The 15,380-nt window shown below is 44.8% G+C and overlaps 1 protein-coding gene across 1 annotated transcript in view; it reads right to left on the reverse strand.

Annotated features, from left to right (window-relative positions):
* GTF2I (general transcription factor IIi) overlaps nt 1-15,380 on the reverse strand; it is a 109,946-nt gene that overhangs the window by 16,317 nt on the left and 78,249 nt on the right. The window contains exons 16-21 of the mRNA XM_039255204.1: nt 12,489-12,547; nt 11,301-11,372; nt 6,643-6,826; nt 4,753-4,811; nt 1,423-1,494; nt 222-405 (exon numbers count right to left, since the gene is read on the reverse strand). Coding sequence (XP_039111135.1) covers nt 222-405; nt 1,423-1,494; nt 4,753-4,811; nt 6,643-6,826; nt 11,301-11,372; nt 12,489-12,547 — 630 coding nt within the window. The remainder of the gene's footprint in view (nt 1-221; nt 406-1,422; nt 1,495-4,752; nt 4,812-6,642; nt 6,827-11,300; nt 11,373-12,488; nt 12,548-15,380) is intronic.

The raw sequence follows: 15,380 nt of genomic DNA on the forward strand, positions 1-15,380 counted from the left end.
CCTGGCGTGGGGGCTCTCCTTGTACTGAGGGAGAAGATCAAGTGCAGATTAAGGGATGTGCAAAGGCAGCATCCAATGCCAGGACTGCAGCTCAGAGCTGTGCCTTCCCATCACCGACTTCAAAGCCTTAGGTGTTACCGGTAGCCAGAAAAAATTCAAAACAGAAACAGAACGTTACTGTTTTAATTCCATAAATGACTACACTGGCAAATCGAACTTACTTTTTAACAACAAACTTGATTTTATTACTCCCACGGACAATCCTTTCGAGCCGTGGGATTCCAAACCAGGTAGGGCTTCGGAAGGGAATTCCTTCTGGCAAGCCTTCTACATAAAGGAACTCGGGGTTTGATTCAAACACAGGGTATGGTACTTTGACTGCCTCTGTGAGTCCAAGAGCTTGAGCTGCAGGTTAAAGAGAACATAACATGCAGAACGTACCATTTTATAGACAATCTTTTATTTTTGTCTGCAATCTTAATAGGCTTTTTAAGAATAAAAAAACTTTTTCATTTTATCGACGTATATTTGACATAGAACATTATACTAATTTGAGGTGTATTTGGTATTTGTACAAATTGCAAAACGATCACGACAAGAAGTCGAGCTAACAATCTGGCATTCTCAAATGTGTTATGCAAAAATTCCCTACCACCTAGCAATCTCCAATCAACAGATCTTTTTTTAAGGGGGAGCCTCCACTCAGTTATTGGAAGCACTTTGTGTAGTGTATCGTGCAAAACTGAAGAATGGGCCTAAAAATAAGTGCTTGTAAAAAGAACATTTTAGCCAAAGTGATCTCTGTGCTCTGTGCAGAAATGACTATGGGCCACTTCACACCCGAAGAGACAGGTCTGCCAGGAAAGAAAAGCACAGCATCGGGTGCACCTAAGCAGAGGTCATCAAGTTGGATCAGGGGCAGAAGTGGCAGATTCCAGATCCAGGCCACAGAACGTTCAGGCCAGGTACTACAGTGACAGATGGGAAGGCCCGGGACACTGCTGTCACTCGTACTCCTTACTTCGTTTACCATGACAGGCACCCAATCGACTGAAAGTCTCTTGCTGAGTCTACTCAGAATCCTCAAGACAGAGCTCAACAGCCATCACCAATTCTAAGATGAACCAAACAATGAGACTTATTTGATGCATGTTCGCAGGGTCAGTGGGACTCAAAGTGCAGACCATGGTGGGGGAGATCTCCCCAGTTCCTCCCTACCTCTCCCATTCGGATACATAACACAACTGAATCCGAGAGAAATAAAGGTGCGCAGGGTTAAGGAGCAAACTTAGTAGCAGAGATCAACTGAAACCCAGTTTCTGGGATGTTCCTTCTGTAGGTCCTGACATGCTGTACTTCATTCAGAGCCCTGCCCTTCATTTAAGTTTCTAAACTAAGACCTAATCACTGGGTTTTACCTACCAAATTTCAAATTAAAAATCTCTTCCACTTGCTTCCGTAGCTTGGTAATTCTGACGTTCCAATCCTCTTTGACTAGAAAGCAAAAATAAATGTATAATTAATGATGTTTCCTTCTTGGTGCAAACATACAACTAGGTTGGATGCCGCTCTTGCCAGTGATGGTCATTTTTAAAAGACTGAGATGTATCTCACAGACAACACTGTGTCAGTCTGGGGAGCACAATCCAGGGACACTCTTAATTCGATTTTGCTTATAAACAAAACCTTTGGGCCTGAAGAAGAAGGATTCCCTGGGCCTGTCAAACAGCAGAAGAACTTCAGGAAGACGGAATTCAATCAGTTCACGCTGTCAATAGAGAGCATGTGCGGAACGCTCACCGGACCCTGACAGGTCAGCGAGGGCCAGCGGGGCCCGGGCCCAGGCTTCCCACGCCGGGTCCAACCAAAACAGCGTCAACTGTATCTGCTTTCTATACAGACATTCCTTGTCTTTTATCAGATGGATGTCTGGCTAAAAACCCACAGAAAGCAAAGCTTCATTATTCACAGAAATAAGCGAGAGGAATGCATGTTAAAAGGATTAGTGAGATGTCACCAAACACTCATATCTATAATCTGTTTTATTTCTAAATTTTTAAAAAATGTTTTTCATTTATTTTTGAGAGTCAGAGAGAGAGATCTCAGTGTGAGCAGGGGAGGGTCGGAGAGAGAGGGAGATACAGAATCCAAAACAGGCTCCAGGTTCTAAGCTAGCTGTCAGCACAGAGTCCGACATGGGGCTCAAACCCACGGACTGTGAGATCATGACCTGAGCCGAAGTCAGAAGCTTAACCGACTGAGCCACTCAGGCACCCCTAATCTGGTTTATTTCTTTACCCCTATTTAAAAGACAACCAATCCCCTTTAAATTTTTTTTGTTTTTAATTTTTATTTTAAGTAGGCTCCACATCGAATGTGGGGCAGGCATTTGCCAGGTTCCCTGACAAGCATCCCTTTGCACATGCAAATAAAAATATAGGGAAAATGGGCCATTATGGAAGACGGTCACTTACTCAGGATTATTTGGTGGAGCTGTGGATGGAGAGAGCCTTGGAAGCAATAGAGGGTGATGGGAGGGGCTGGACAAAGAAAGGAGGGAAGGAGAGAGAGACAGAGACAGAGAAAGAAGAGTGGGGAAAGTAGAGAGCAAGGATCCCATTCAGCGTGGAAGTGATCTGTGTGTTCAGACCAAAAGGTGGTGGGTGATGCTGGGGAAGTTCAGGAATCACTGCCCAAGGTCCGTGGTTTCAGAAACCTTGCAATAACACACCATTTACTCTTACTGTAGACGTACTTTAAAACCGTTTCTTTAAAAGAAAACCTAGCATCTCAAGGGTTTATCATGTGGCTCAATCATTCAGCCGGAAGATGTAAGTTTGGTACAAACCGAATGTGAATTGTTACTATAAAGATATCTAGACTCTCCTTCCTCAAGGTCAAGGGTTTCTGGTTCAACTACTCCGTTTCTGCCTCACCCAACACCTCCTTAGAAGAGCTGGTACCTAATGCAGAGAGACCTCTGACCTACTCCTCCCAGGAATCTGGTGACCCACCCAGTTCTGCCCCTTCAAAAATTACCTGGCTAACTCTAGGGCTCTCTCACATGTGACAAGATGCATATCTTTTACAAAAGTGAGGGCAAAGTGTCCCCAGAGTGTGTTTAAGTCTACAACTCTTATCGAATTTTGTGTCATTCCAAGAATTAAGTAGGCCTCTCTAATGGTAGAACTAACTTCTGCTGTGCAGTGGGACTGGAACTGGCCCAGCAAAAGCCCAGTGCCTGGTTCACTGGCAGACGTTAGACAACTTTAGGCCTCCTATGAATGGCAGAAGGTCAAGTATTATTAATGATTCAGGTCATGTACTGCTGAAAACGGGAGCCCCTCCATGTGGTGCCGGGCACAACTAAACATCCTCAGGTTTGCAGTCACGATCAGAATTAGTACGAAGCGATCACATTAACTGCAACCCTGAATCTGATGTCTACCTGGAGAAGTGAAGACTCATACAGAGACTTCCTTCACATTCATGCTAATCCACGTTAACCTGATTTGACCTTTTGGTTTGACCTTCTGGTTTGACCCTGGGGAATACTTTTCTTTCCATTACTTCCCTCAGCAAAAGTCTAGGCCATGTCCAATCTCCGGGCCATTACCAACACTCTGTTTCTTTGCCTAAGTCAATAGCACGCTGCCGAGGTTGTCCTGTGGCTTCGGACGCTCCCTGATCACACCGTTTCCCCACAAGATTCGGGGCACAGGAGAACTGTTTCCCTTGTGCGGTATTTCTCAAGCACTTTGCTCACCCTTATAAACACAAATGACTTTACAACCTACCCAGCCTATGGGTGACCTTCACCGGTTGCCTTCAGGTACCCTCAGAGCTGAAGGATCAGTATTTTAACCTTTATTTTTAAATTAATTAATTAATTGTTTTAAAAGATTTTTATTTTTAAGTAAATTCCACACCCAAAGTGGGACTTGAACTCACAACCCCAAGATTAAGAGTCACATGCTCCAACAATGGAGCCAGCCGGGCACCCCTGAATGTACAGACATCTCACATACCATCTGCCTGCAATGTTTCCCAGAACAATTAGCTGGCCAGATTCAGGAACACCCACTAAGTTCCTGGCAACAGAAGTCTGTAAGGCTGTAGAAGACATTCGATCTGGGGCCACTTTTTCTGGCCTTATGCAGTGGTGCACAAAAGATGGCAAAGAAGTAAGGGCTGCCTTATAGCTCCAACGGAGAAACAAAGCCATTCACACAGCTGGGCCTGAGACCCCACGGGGCTGCTGGGCGATGAGGTCAGTGCAGCTGCTGGAATCACAGCAGTGCCCTTCAGACAACAGGGGCTGTGTGAATGGAGATCAAGGCTGGGATCTGCACGGACGGCCACAGCGGCCACACGTGGCAGCTTAGCACTTGAAATGTGGCTCGCTGCGATGAGATGTGCTCCCAGTGCAGTAAAGGCACAAGAGATGCGCCTCTTCGTGTGCTTCCTTACATGGATTACGGCCTGATACACACATCTGGCTGCCAGAAAATTCAAAATGACACACGTGGCTTGCATCTGTGAGGCACATTATACTTCTACTGATCCCCACTGATCTAAATTCACAGCTGGACTCCCTGGGTTTGTACTGATAGATCAGGGAGAGCCACTACTGAGAGTCCAGATATGAGTTTGGGGGAGGGGAGAAAAGACAAGTACGTCACTTTAAAAGATTGTCAAAAAGCTTTAAAAATCCCAATCTAAGTTTTGAAAAGGAGTTCACAACTCTCTTACCTGGGGTATTCGTTCTCGGCTGAGTGACTTCAGTAGTACTGTGAGTCAGAAGCTCGGGTCTGTAAGAAGGCGGTAGAGGTTAGTAACGAGAGCACAAAGGAACGCCTCAAAGGCGCTCCCATGTGGCTGTGCACTGCCAATGATTTGTGTCCAGTATGGACCGTTCTGTCTTCATTTTCAATGGGGAAAAATCGTTCTGAGGACTTGATTATTTTGAAAAGAGCAATTTTCACACCTTCGGGTTTAGAACCTGTATGTCTTCAAAGGCATCAGATACTCAACTATGCAAAACACTTGCTTCTGGCCCACAACAGTTCAACCTGCTATTTCTAAAACCTCAGACGAACGCCATCGTGTTACAGCTAGAAACACCTGCCCGTGTTGTCCTAAAGATCCCCTCCCTTACACAGCACGGCCCAGTGAGCATACAGACAAAACACGCAGGCCCCGGACAGTGAGCCAGAGCCACAGGCTCTAACCCCACCACAGCCCCCTGTAGTAAAGAAGGCCCTTCTGCACCCTCCCTGCCTCCCAATCATCCATCCTGCTGCCTTCAAACTTAAGCCAGAGGGATCCTTTCAAAATGCAAATCCAAATTATTATTTTTATTTACAATAATTTTTAAATTTTGATTTACTTTTAAGGGAGGAGACAGAGAGAGTGTGCGATGGAGGAAGCATTAGTGGAGGAGGGGCAGAGAGAGAGAGAAATAGAGCATCCAAGGCAGGCTCTGTGCTGACAGTGCAGAGCCTGATGTGTATCTCGAATCCACAAGCCAAGAGATCATGACCTGAGCCAAAGTTGGATGCTTAACCAACTGAGCCACCATGTGCCCTTACTACTTTTTATATTTTTTTTAATGTTTTATTTTACTTCTGAGAGAGAGAGACAGAGTGAGCAGGGGACGGGGTTCAGAGAGAGAGGGAGACACAGAATCTGAAACAGGCTCCAGGCTCTGAGCTGGCTGTCAGCACAGAGCCCGACGCGGGGCTCGAACCCACGAACCGTGAGATCATGACCTAAGCGAAAGTCGGACGCTCAACCCACTAAACCACCCAGGCGCCCCTACTATTTTTTATTTTTAAAGTAAGCTCTATACCCAACACTGAGCTTGAACTTGCAATTCTAAAATCAAGAGTTGCATGCTGTAATTGACTGAACCCTGCCAAATTATTTTAAGTGGAAATGGCTTTAAACACTCAAAAAATTTTTTTGTTTTATTTTGTTCTTTTTGTTTTGAGAGACAGAGCACAAGTGGGAAAGGGGCAGAGAGAGGGAGACAGAATCTGAAGCAGGCTCCAGGCTCTGAGCTGTCAGCACAGAGGCCGATGCGGGGCTCAAACTCACGAACTATGAGAGCCTGACCTGAGCTGAAGTCGAACACTTAATAAGGCTGAGCCCCCCAGGCGCCCCTAAACCCTTTAATCACTCCACTGACAGTGCAGGACAGAAGGCAGTCACCGGTGCGGCCACGTCTGCCTGGCTTCCCATGCCACGCCCACAAGGCACCACCACACCCACACAGAATGGTGCGCTTATGGGATGTGTCCCTCCTCTACTTCCATTGCTCCCATTTTGTGAAGCCCCTTTCCACTACTCTTCATGCATACTTGCGATCCACCTGCCAGCCACACCTCCTCCCCCTGAGCACCCAGTACACCTTACTGAATGTACCTCTTTAATAAGCCTCCCAAGGACAGGGTTTCCCACTGGACCCAATTTTGTCTTTCTGGTACCTGCACACTGAATGAATCTAAACGCAACATACCTGAAGTTTTAATACGGAGAGGAAGTCCAACTGGGAGGGGAACAAAAGACCCACTTTGATGAAAGCTATAAATCTTTTCTTAAGAACAACATTACATTTGTTTCTGTGGATTATTATCTTACCTTTTAATAACAAACTTAATTCGATTGCCCACTTGAATGATTTTCTCCAGTCTTGGGATTCCATACCATGAGGGACTTCTAAAAGGAATGTTTTCGGGTAATCCTTCCACGTAGAGGTCATTGGGATGTGCCTCGAATTTCTGATAAGGCACAGCCTTGGCCTCCGAGCTCCCCAATGCCTCAGCTTTACAAAGGAGAAAACAATGCAGGAGACTCAGTTTCTGTAGACATCACAGGTGAGAACGATCCAAAGCAAGGTACAGGTCAACTTTTTGAAAAGCAAAGTCAAATCTGGAAACACACACACTAACTGCTCTAATAGACCCAACACAGAAAATGGAAGCTGTAAGTGGCCCGTGATCATGAGGTAACTGTTGGTGGAGTTAAGTTTCCTGTTTCTAAGACAACCTGTAGAGCGTTAGGGTCCCACAAAAGAACTTTCAATATTGAGAAGTAAAAGGATAAGAATACTACCACAGAGGATAAAGAATGTAACTTAAATGCTACTTTTTCAAATATTTAGAGGAAGGCTTCTGCTACTTCATGTTTTAAACAGGTGATCATCCGTTCACTAGCTGCCGCGGACGAAGTGATTTCAAGCTACACTTTTACTTGTCCCACAACCATGAGATCAATGTTCTTTACCCCTGAAACCACAAGAGTGTGGCATTTTAAGAGGAAATAACTTCCACAAGGAATTTGTGGAATGGTAAATAAAAATAGCAAGCAGAGACTGGCTTAGATGAAAAGAAGTGTATCAACCAAAGCTAACGCATGAATCTTACTTAGATCCAGATTCAAAGTAAAAACTTTTAAAGGCACTTTTCAGATGAATGAGGAAATTTGAAAAAGGACTGGGCAGGAGTGGGTACGAAGGAATGGCGAATCACGTGCGGCGTGACAATGACACCGTGGCCGTGGAAGGAATGAGAGCATGACTCCTGGAGCGGCATAAGCGACACAGGGCTGGGAAGTGCTCTATGCTCCCGCAAAGGAAAGACTGGAACAAACAGTGTGGAAAACTCTTCATGATCACTCAATCTGAAAAGTAGGTATAGGAGAATACACTGCACGGTTTTTCTACTTTTGAATAGGTGTAGAATTACAATTTTAAAATATAAAAATGAAATTTCTAATCGCTGCTCTAAAAACACATCTAAACAGAGAGCTCTAATAAGAAAGGCCTTGTCTTTCCTTATCATTAGCACCTAATCAGAAGGGTTCAAGTATAGGATCTCTCTCTTTAAATATTTATTTTTGAGACAAAGAGAGCATGTGCATGCAAGCTAAGGAAAGGCAGAGAGAGAGGGAGACAGAGGCTCTGAAGCGGGCTCCACGCTGACAGCACAGAGCCTGATGCAGGGCTTGAACTTATGAACTGCGAACCAAAGTCAGAAACTTAACTGACCAAGCCACTCAGGCACCCCTAGATTTCTTTGATATAAAAACAAAGTACGTGTATTTGAAAAACCACACACAACATAGTAAAAATAATAAGAATAGTAAAAATCATGACTGTTAAAACAAACATCCCTTTAAGAAATATGGTGAAGCTTTCACACTGCACCTGGGAGAAATCTATCATATGATATGTAATAAAATAATAATTATTTGATGAAATATATTAGCAAAAAGAGGGTATGATCATAACTCTAAAAACCTCCTATGCAGTAACAAAGAATCAAGTGCTGGAGTGGAGACAGGGAAGAACAGAAGTTATGGGAAGGGGAAGGCCAGCTACACAGGCGGGCAGTCGGTGAGGCTTCCTCTACAAAAATAACAATCCGACTGTCTCCCTGTTCTTTCTCTGCAGCCTGTAACACCATGGTGCATGTGACACGCATCTTTCCCTATCTGGGGGACAGGGGACCCGCACTGCCTCCTGGCCCGCTGGGTTCTCAGCAGCTGCAGCCTGGGCGTGCACCGGTGCTAAATGCCTAAAACGGATTAAGGAATGCCTAAAAGGAATTATGCCGCTAGGGCGGGTAACTTTCAAGACTTAGGATGTTTGATACTTCTAGAAAGTGTGAGCTTTCCTCCTTTCTCTTCAGGAACCTTAAAGGAAGCAGCACAGCTCTCTAAAGTAACTACAGTCCCAGACTCACCTAAGGCTGTGAGCAAAAACAAAAAGAGCCAGCCTTTTACTGTTTATACTGTAACAACACATAAGCCCTTACCTATTTTCTTAGCTCTGACATGAGGCCAAAACCTTTTCCACTGGCCACTTTTCACAAAAGTACATAGGCTCGTCAATAGCCACCTCCTTCCACGAGGCCAAAGCATCGATGGTGCTAACAGGTCTGGCCGACTGTCTTCTCAAGCTCAACTTCCAGAACCACACACGAGGGAAAAGGCTGAGCCTGTTTGTGCAGATACTCATGAACTACAATGACCCTACGGTGGCTTCTCTAATGATGAACAATGTTTTTCATCTGATTCAATTTACTAAACGCCTTGGAAATACACGGATATTTTTTATTAAACATTTTTTTTCTTTTTGACGTTTTATTTATTTTTCAGAGACAGAGTGTGAGCAGGGGAGGGGCAGAGAGAGAGGGAGACACTGAAGCAGGCTCCAGGCTCTGAGCTAACTGTCAGCACAGAGCCCGATGTGGGGCTCAAACCCATGAACTGTGAGATCATGACCTGAGCTAAAGTCAGATGCTTAACTGACAGAGCCACCCGGGCACCCCAGAAATATACTGATTTTTTAAAGTGGTTAAGGTTCTTTACTTTCTAGCCCATTCACTGACTTCAAACCAGGTATAAGAGGAGAGAATGTGTCACTGAGGTCCTGTATTCATGCTGGGTAGTCAAGGACACGGATGAGGAGGAAAAACTTAGAATCCGGACTTTCCCCCAATGCCTTCAACTCCCAGGTAAACAGTAAGTACACGGATCCTGCACACAACACCTAATCAGGGACCCAAGTTTGGAGCTGCCATGTGAGCTGCACCTAAAGGCTGGTTTATTAGGTCTTTAAGACCCAGTGCCAGAAGCCCCTCTTGGAACCCCGGGGCAAAGGAGAATCCTCACCCAGAAGTCCTGGTTTTTTTGTGGTAAAACGCAAATGGATTCTTTCACAGAACAGGTCCTCGGGCCTGTGCCAGCCCCCTAACAGCCCCCCACCACCGCCTCCCTGGTGCAGACCCGCCGGGTGCTCCTGCACTCCCGCTGCTCTTGTCAGAGAGGCCAAGGGTGTGCTGCACGACCCAGGGGCTCGGCGGCTTCTCCGGCCCTGGCTGTACTTCAGCGGGACCGCGCTACTCAGAATCTGTGCCTTGGCACCAAGCACGGGTCCAGCGGCGGATGAGATACATGGGTCCCGCCTGTCACTATCTGGAGTGCTATAGTGGGAGGCAGAAGACAACCACCGGCGCTGTGTGGAGGGAAAAATGAGATGACTTGTGGGGTACGGCAGGCGGGTGACCCAGCGAAGGCTCCGCCAGAGCAGCCACACCAAAACGTAGCTGTACATGAACAGGAGAGGCATGGAAAGATCTGAGGGCATGACCTTGGGAAAATAAAGGACAGGGAGATGGTCATTACAGCAGGCAGGAAGTGAGCAAGTGGGACAGTGCCACGAGGGAACATTAAAAGACAGGCAGGGTGGCCACGACCTGGGACCGACGAGCTTATTCCAAGAACGAAGGGAGGCCGTGGAATGGAAGACAGGGAAGGGACAGGCCTCCATTGTTTTGTTTTCAATGAGACTAAAATCTAGCTGCTTGGTGGGGCTGGCTTTTCCTGCAGTGAGGGACAGGAGCCCAGGAGGAGAGGTACGGGTGTGAGGTAGACTAAAGACACAGTCAGCGGGAGACCCTGTGACCATCAAGAAATCCAGGGTCACTCCTAAAGGTTTAGCCAGGTCAGTGGGGCAGAGGGCGGTGCCACTGGAGGGACACGATGGGGCGGGGAGAGGAGGAGGGGACACATCAAAGGCTCTGATGAGGATATGTGAAGTTGCAGACATATTAAACAGGCAGATAAAAATAAAGGTGTCTGCCGTTAGACAGAGTTTCCAGGGCCAGAACTTAATGAGGAAGCCACCAGGATATAGACAATCTATAATGTGTAAGACCTGAGATGGAGAGAGATTACCTGCGGAGAAAGCAAAGCAGGAAAAGAGAATGAGGGCTCAGGACCCAGCGGCCAGGCAGCTCTTCAAGACGCAAACACAGAACTAAGGGGAGGGGTCATCATGAGTGAAAAGGACAGTGGCCACTGAGACAGGAAGAAGGCAAGAGTCAACAAGGTTCGAAACAGTGTGGGTCACTCTGTGGTTTCCGATACCAAGACCCCCAGTGACAGGCTGTGACCGAAGGGCTGCTTTCCTACAGAAGGTCACAGCAGTCACTGCTCAGGGTCCGAAGAGAAAGGACTCCAAGACTGCGAGATGCCCTGGGCTATACCATCTGCGGCGTGTGGGAGTCCACCGGGCAAGAGTTCACGGGCCTTTTGGCGCACTGTGCTCTCCCCTGTGCTACTACAGGGCGACCCTTCTGACGATTAACACATGTTATTCACCATTAAATAATCACTAGTCACCAATTTAAAAAAAGTAGACAAGAGTCATATTCACTGTTTTACTTTCTTAAAGCAACATTGGGAAAATGTATTCTGTAATACAGTTTAGTCATAGGAAAATTGAGACTTACCAAATTTTTTACAGAAAAGCTGATCTACCATCTTTCGTAATTTAGTGATTCTGGCATACCACTCTTCCTTCACTGTAAAAGGAACACACACAAATCTGAGACTGACGGAATTACTAAACCAGGTTACTATTATGATTATTATAACTTGGGCAGCACTACGTCTCTGTTCGAAGATTTTTTTTTTTTTAATTTTTTTTTTCCTTAAATAGTTTATTGTCAAGTTGGTTTCCATATAACACCGGCACACCCAGTGTTCATCCCAACAAGTGCTCTCTCCCATTTTTAAAAATTTTTAAATTTTAAGTAGGCTGCATACCCAATGTGGGGCTTCCAAGTCACAACCCTAAGGTCTAGAGCCACACGCTCCACTGACTAAGCCGGCTAGGCATCCCTGTCCTAAGATTCTTTCTAAGATTTCAGAATGTGTTTCTTAAAAACCGATTAAAAAGAATAAGAACAAATGAAACAATGAAAAACTTGAAGTGAATCACTGAAGAGTAATTTTACACAGGCACTCTCATGTGTCATGACCACAGCTAGGAAACAGCAGGGCTCAGCTCACTCCAGAACAGCCTGCAAGTGAGCCATGTGATGATAAATGGAGGGATAGGAGAACACTGGCTATCTTTCTAGTCCATCCGCTGGAAGTGAGGGGACTTCCGGTTCATATCCCCACCCCCTGGCGCTCTAGAACCAAAGAGGACCAACCAGGCTTGTATCGCCCCCAAAACAAGGCTCGCAGACTTAAGTGACGATTACCCATGGCTCTGTGTTCTAAGCAGTAACGTGTACAATGACAGGGGAGGATTCCACTAACCAACACAGACTTGGGTCACAACACACCATGCGATACACTGCGCCACAGAACATGCTCGCATCTCACAGGCACACCAGGCACTGCTCCCTTAGCCTGCCGAGGGGGGGGGGGGTGCAGGGTCTGTACCTATTTATAATGGAAGGTTAGGAACAACTGAGGTGATTCTTCTATGGAGCAGAGAACAGTATTTTGACACTGTGTATTGTATATAATGTTCTGAGTTGACACAGTTCTTTTAAAAAAGCAATCTCTATGCCCGATGTGGGGATTGAATGCAAGACCCAGGGATCAAGAGTGTCACGCTCCACTGACTGAGCCAGGCAGGGGCCCCCTGATTTGACACACAGTTTGAAACAAGACTGGAGACCTACCTCCTGAAGCTGGTTTATCAAGCTGTAAGTCTTCACGTGTTGAATTCAGAAGTTCATGTCTGAAAGGTGAGAAAAAGCACTAAGTATTTACCAGGCAGTATCTAGGAAAAGTAGAAACTACTAGTACTTATTGACAGTCAGTTATGAAGGCAGTTTTAAAAAGACGAGACAATCTAGACTCAACCACAAATAAATCTTAATTTCTAGGGGTTTCCAGAGAGTAACAAAACAAAAGGGTAACTGCAAACTGGTTCATAAGGTGCTTGGACCAGGTGTCCTGCATTCACTTTCCGACCCAAAGGTACCTTAAAAAGCTTTAACACCAAAAGAAGCGAACCATAACAACTTTAAGTGAGATCCTTTAATTTTACGTTATATTCAAGACTACCTCACTTCAACACATCTATAAATTGGCTAAAAGAATACTAAATATATTTTAATACTAACACATTTGCAAGACAGTTACAATTTTTTTTAATACAAAAACCTCCCAGGAAACAATTTCTAGATCACAGAATTTCCATAATCCAACTTATATACCCCATCATTCCATTTTGATGTAAGGGTCTGAAGTCAGGGGTTGTTGATGGGGGGTCGGGACCTGGCTCAGAGATCAGCAGGACCCTTCCTGTTTTAACAACCGTCTCAGAAATGTTGCAAAGTGGCATAGAATGGAGTTTAAAAGTGCATTTATAATATTTAAATAATATTAGTGACCTATAGACAAAACACTGGCTAAACTCTATAGAATTATCCTCCTAAATAAACAAAAGACTTCATATATATCAAGACTAACCACAGTAACTGTTAGGGAAAGGCTTATTTAACAAGTCCCTTCCAAATGTGGAAGACGGCCTGCCATGAGGAAACATCCTGAAGGGACTCCAAACAGGACATGTGCAGCATACGGTACACCGTAATAAGCCTGTGATAACATTTACATACCCAAACACAGTTTTGTACACATGAAGGGTAGCAAATGCGAGCAATACCTAATAAAATAATTTACCTGTGTTCTTTAAATATTTTGCGACATGAATTCAAAACCTCTAACATTAAAAACAATGCAATAAAATGACAGTACAAAAGAGTTCTTAAAACAATAAACTTATTCATGTGTCAATGCCTGGGGGGTAGGGGACGCATATTTATGGTTCCTGGCCAGGGCCAGGGTTGCAGGGGTTACAGGGCTGCCGTCTGGTTTACAATTCCATTTCTGGAGTCTACCACATCTTGAAACTACAATGCAATTGAAGGAAAACTAATGGTCAGCAACCAGCTCTCCCTGCAGAGGACAGCTCACTTACTATCTGGTGGTGCCTCTTGGGTCTTTTGCACCCTTCGTTACATCTTAAAAGCTACACCTCCTTACTGAACACCAATACAGAGGCCAGCATGGTTGGTTGTGATCTCTGATCCAAGCGGTTGTTAAATCCCCCATCCCCCAGCAGTACTAGGGTTCCCAGAGTAATGAGGTTGGACACTTGTACAAATACTATTGTTCCACTACTTTTATTCACTTTTCCATTTACAGTTCAAGATATGTCAGGGAGAGTTTAAAAATCAGGTATAATATGCACATAATTCAAAATGACTCACTCTCAACAGAAGGACTTAACATGAAAGCCATGTCTTCCAGCGGAGGTGAACCCATCGGCCCTCCCTGGGGCATGAGTACTGCTCGGTCTAAACCCATAACAGTTTCTTTCTCATGCCTGTACCTGGTTGAGGAATAAGCACTTGATAGAATTCCAACCAGAGAAAATAAGGCCACCTTCCAAGAGAAACACAGGTAACTACTGTCTCTTCTCCAGACACTGCCTGGCTGTGAGGCCTGGGTTACTGCGTCCAGTTCACGACTGGTCTAAGGAAACCGTCAGCCCAAGGAAGAATCTGGTGAAGAACAGAAGCAAAGCTCCAAGTACCAGTTTTAACCATCCTACCTCTGACTTCCTGGTGAGGTGAGATAAGCATCTTAACTGTATTAAGTTGGCTCACTTAAGGATTTCTGTCCCTTCCTGCTGCAGATCCTAATCGCTACTCCACCTCTTCCAGGTCAGAGAGTCTCTACTTGCTTTCACAAATGCTTGTCACATTTGGCTGGCTACAGAATTGGATGGAGGTTTCTATTATTTGCACTTAGAAAACAAAGAATCGCTTAACAGTGTTAATACCCATTACTGTGTAAAGCAAGCTTATCATCACGGTGGTGGTTCACTCTTTATGAATAATGTGACAAGGTACATATTCTCCTTGATCTCATGCTTACTTATCCCACTCCATAATTTTTATAGGCTCAGAAAAGAAGTTATTCATTTTTGATACTTCTAAGTCAGATGTCACTACATAAGGACTCAACACCCGTTTCCAAGTCTCACACATATAATTCTCACAATTTACAAAACTAACCATCATCTTTTTAAGTGAAAATTTTTATCTTCACAATTATATTTTATAATTTCCGAAAAACTATTCTCCAATCATTCCCCTTTACAAATACATGTAGTACTTGCTACATGGGTTTAACAGAAGTTCCCATCATTCTTCATTGGCCGAAATCTGTCAATAAATGTCCTCAGCTTCGTAAACCTTTCACTTAATCTTACATGACCACAGCAGAAACTAGGGGCATGTGTGATGTGGCTGCCATTCTTAAATGGAAGCATTCATGCTTCCAATCACAGCTGCCGCACTTACATTTTTAGGAGAGCTCCCTGTTAGACCCTTTGCCAGGGCCTTTACTCCAGGGCTTAAGCAACCTACAGCATTCTGCTATCTTAGGCTTTCCTTCAATTCTCTCATGGTTTCACTTATTTTTAATTTTATAACTTACATGTATTTCCACATATGCTTTTAAAAATTCAGATCTAGGGGTGCTGGGTGGCTCAGTCA

Source organism: Hyaena hyaena, unplaced genomic scaffold, assembly GCF_003009895.1.
Source record: "Hyaena hyaena isolate Hyena2069 unplaced genomic scaffold, ASM300989v1 scaffold_514, whole genome shotgun sequence".
Taxonomy (NCBI): Eukaryota; Metazoa; Chordata; class Mammalia; order Carnivora; family Hyaenidae; genus Hyaena; species Hyaena hyaena.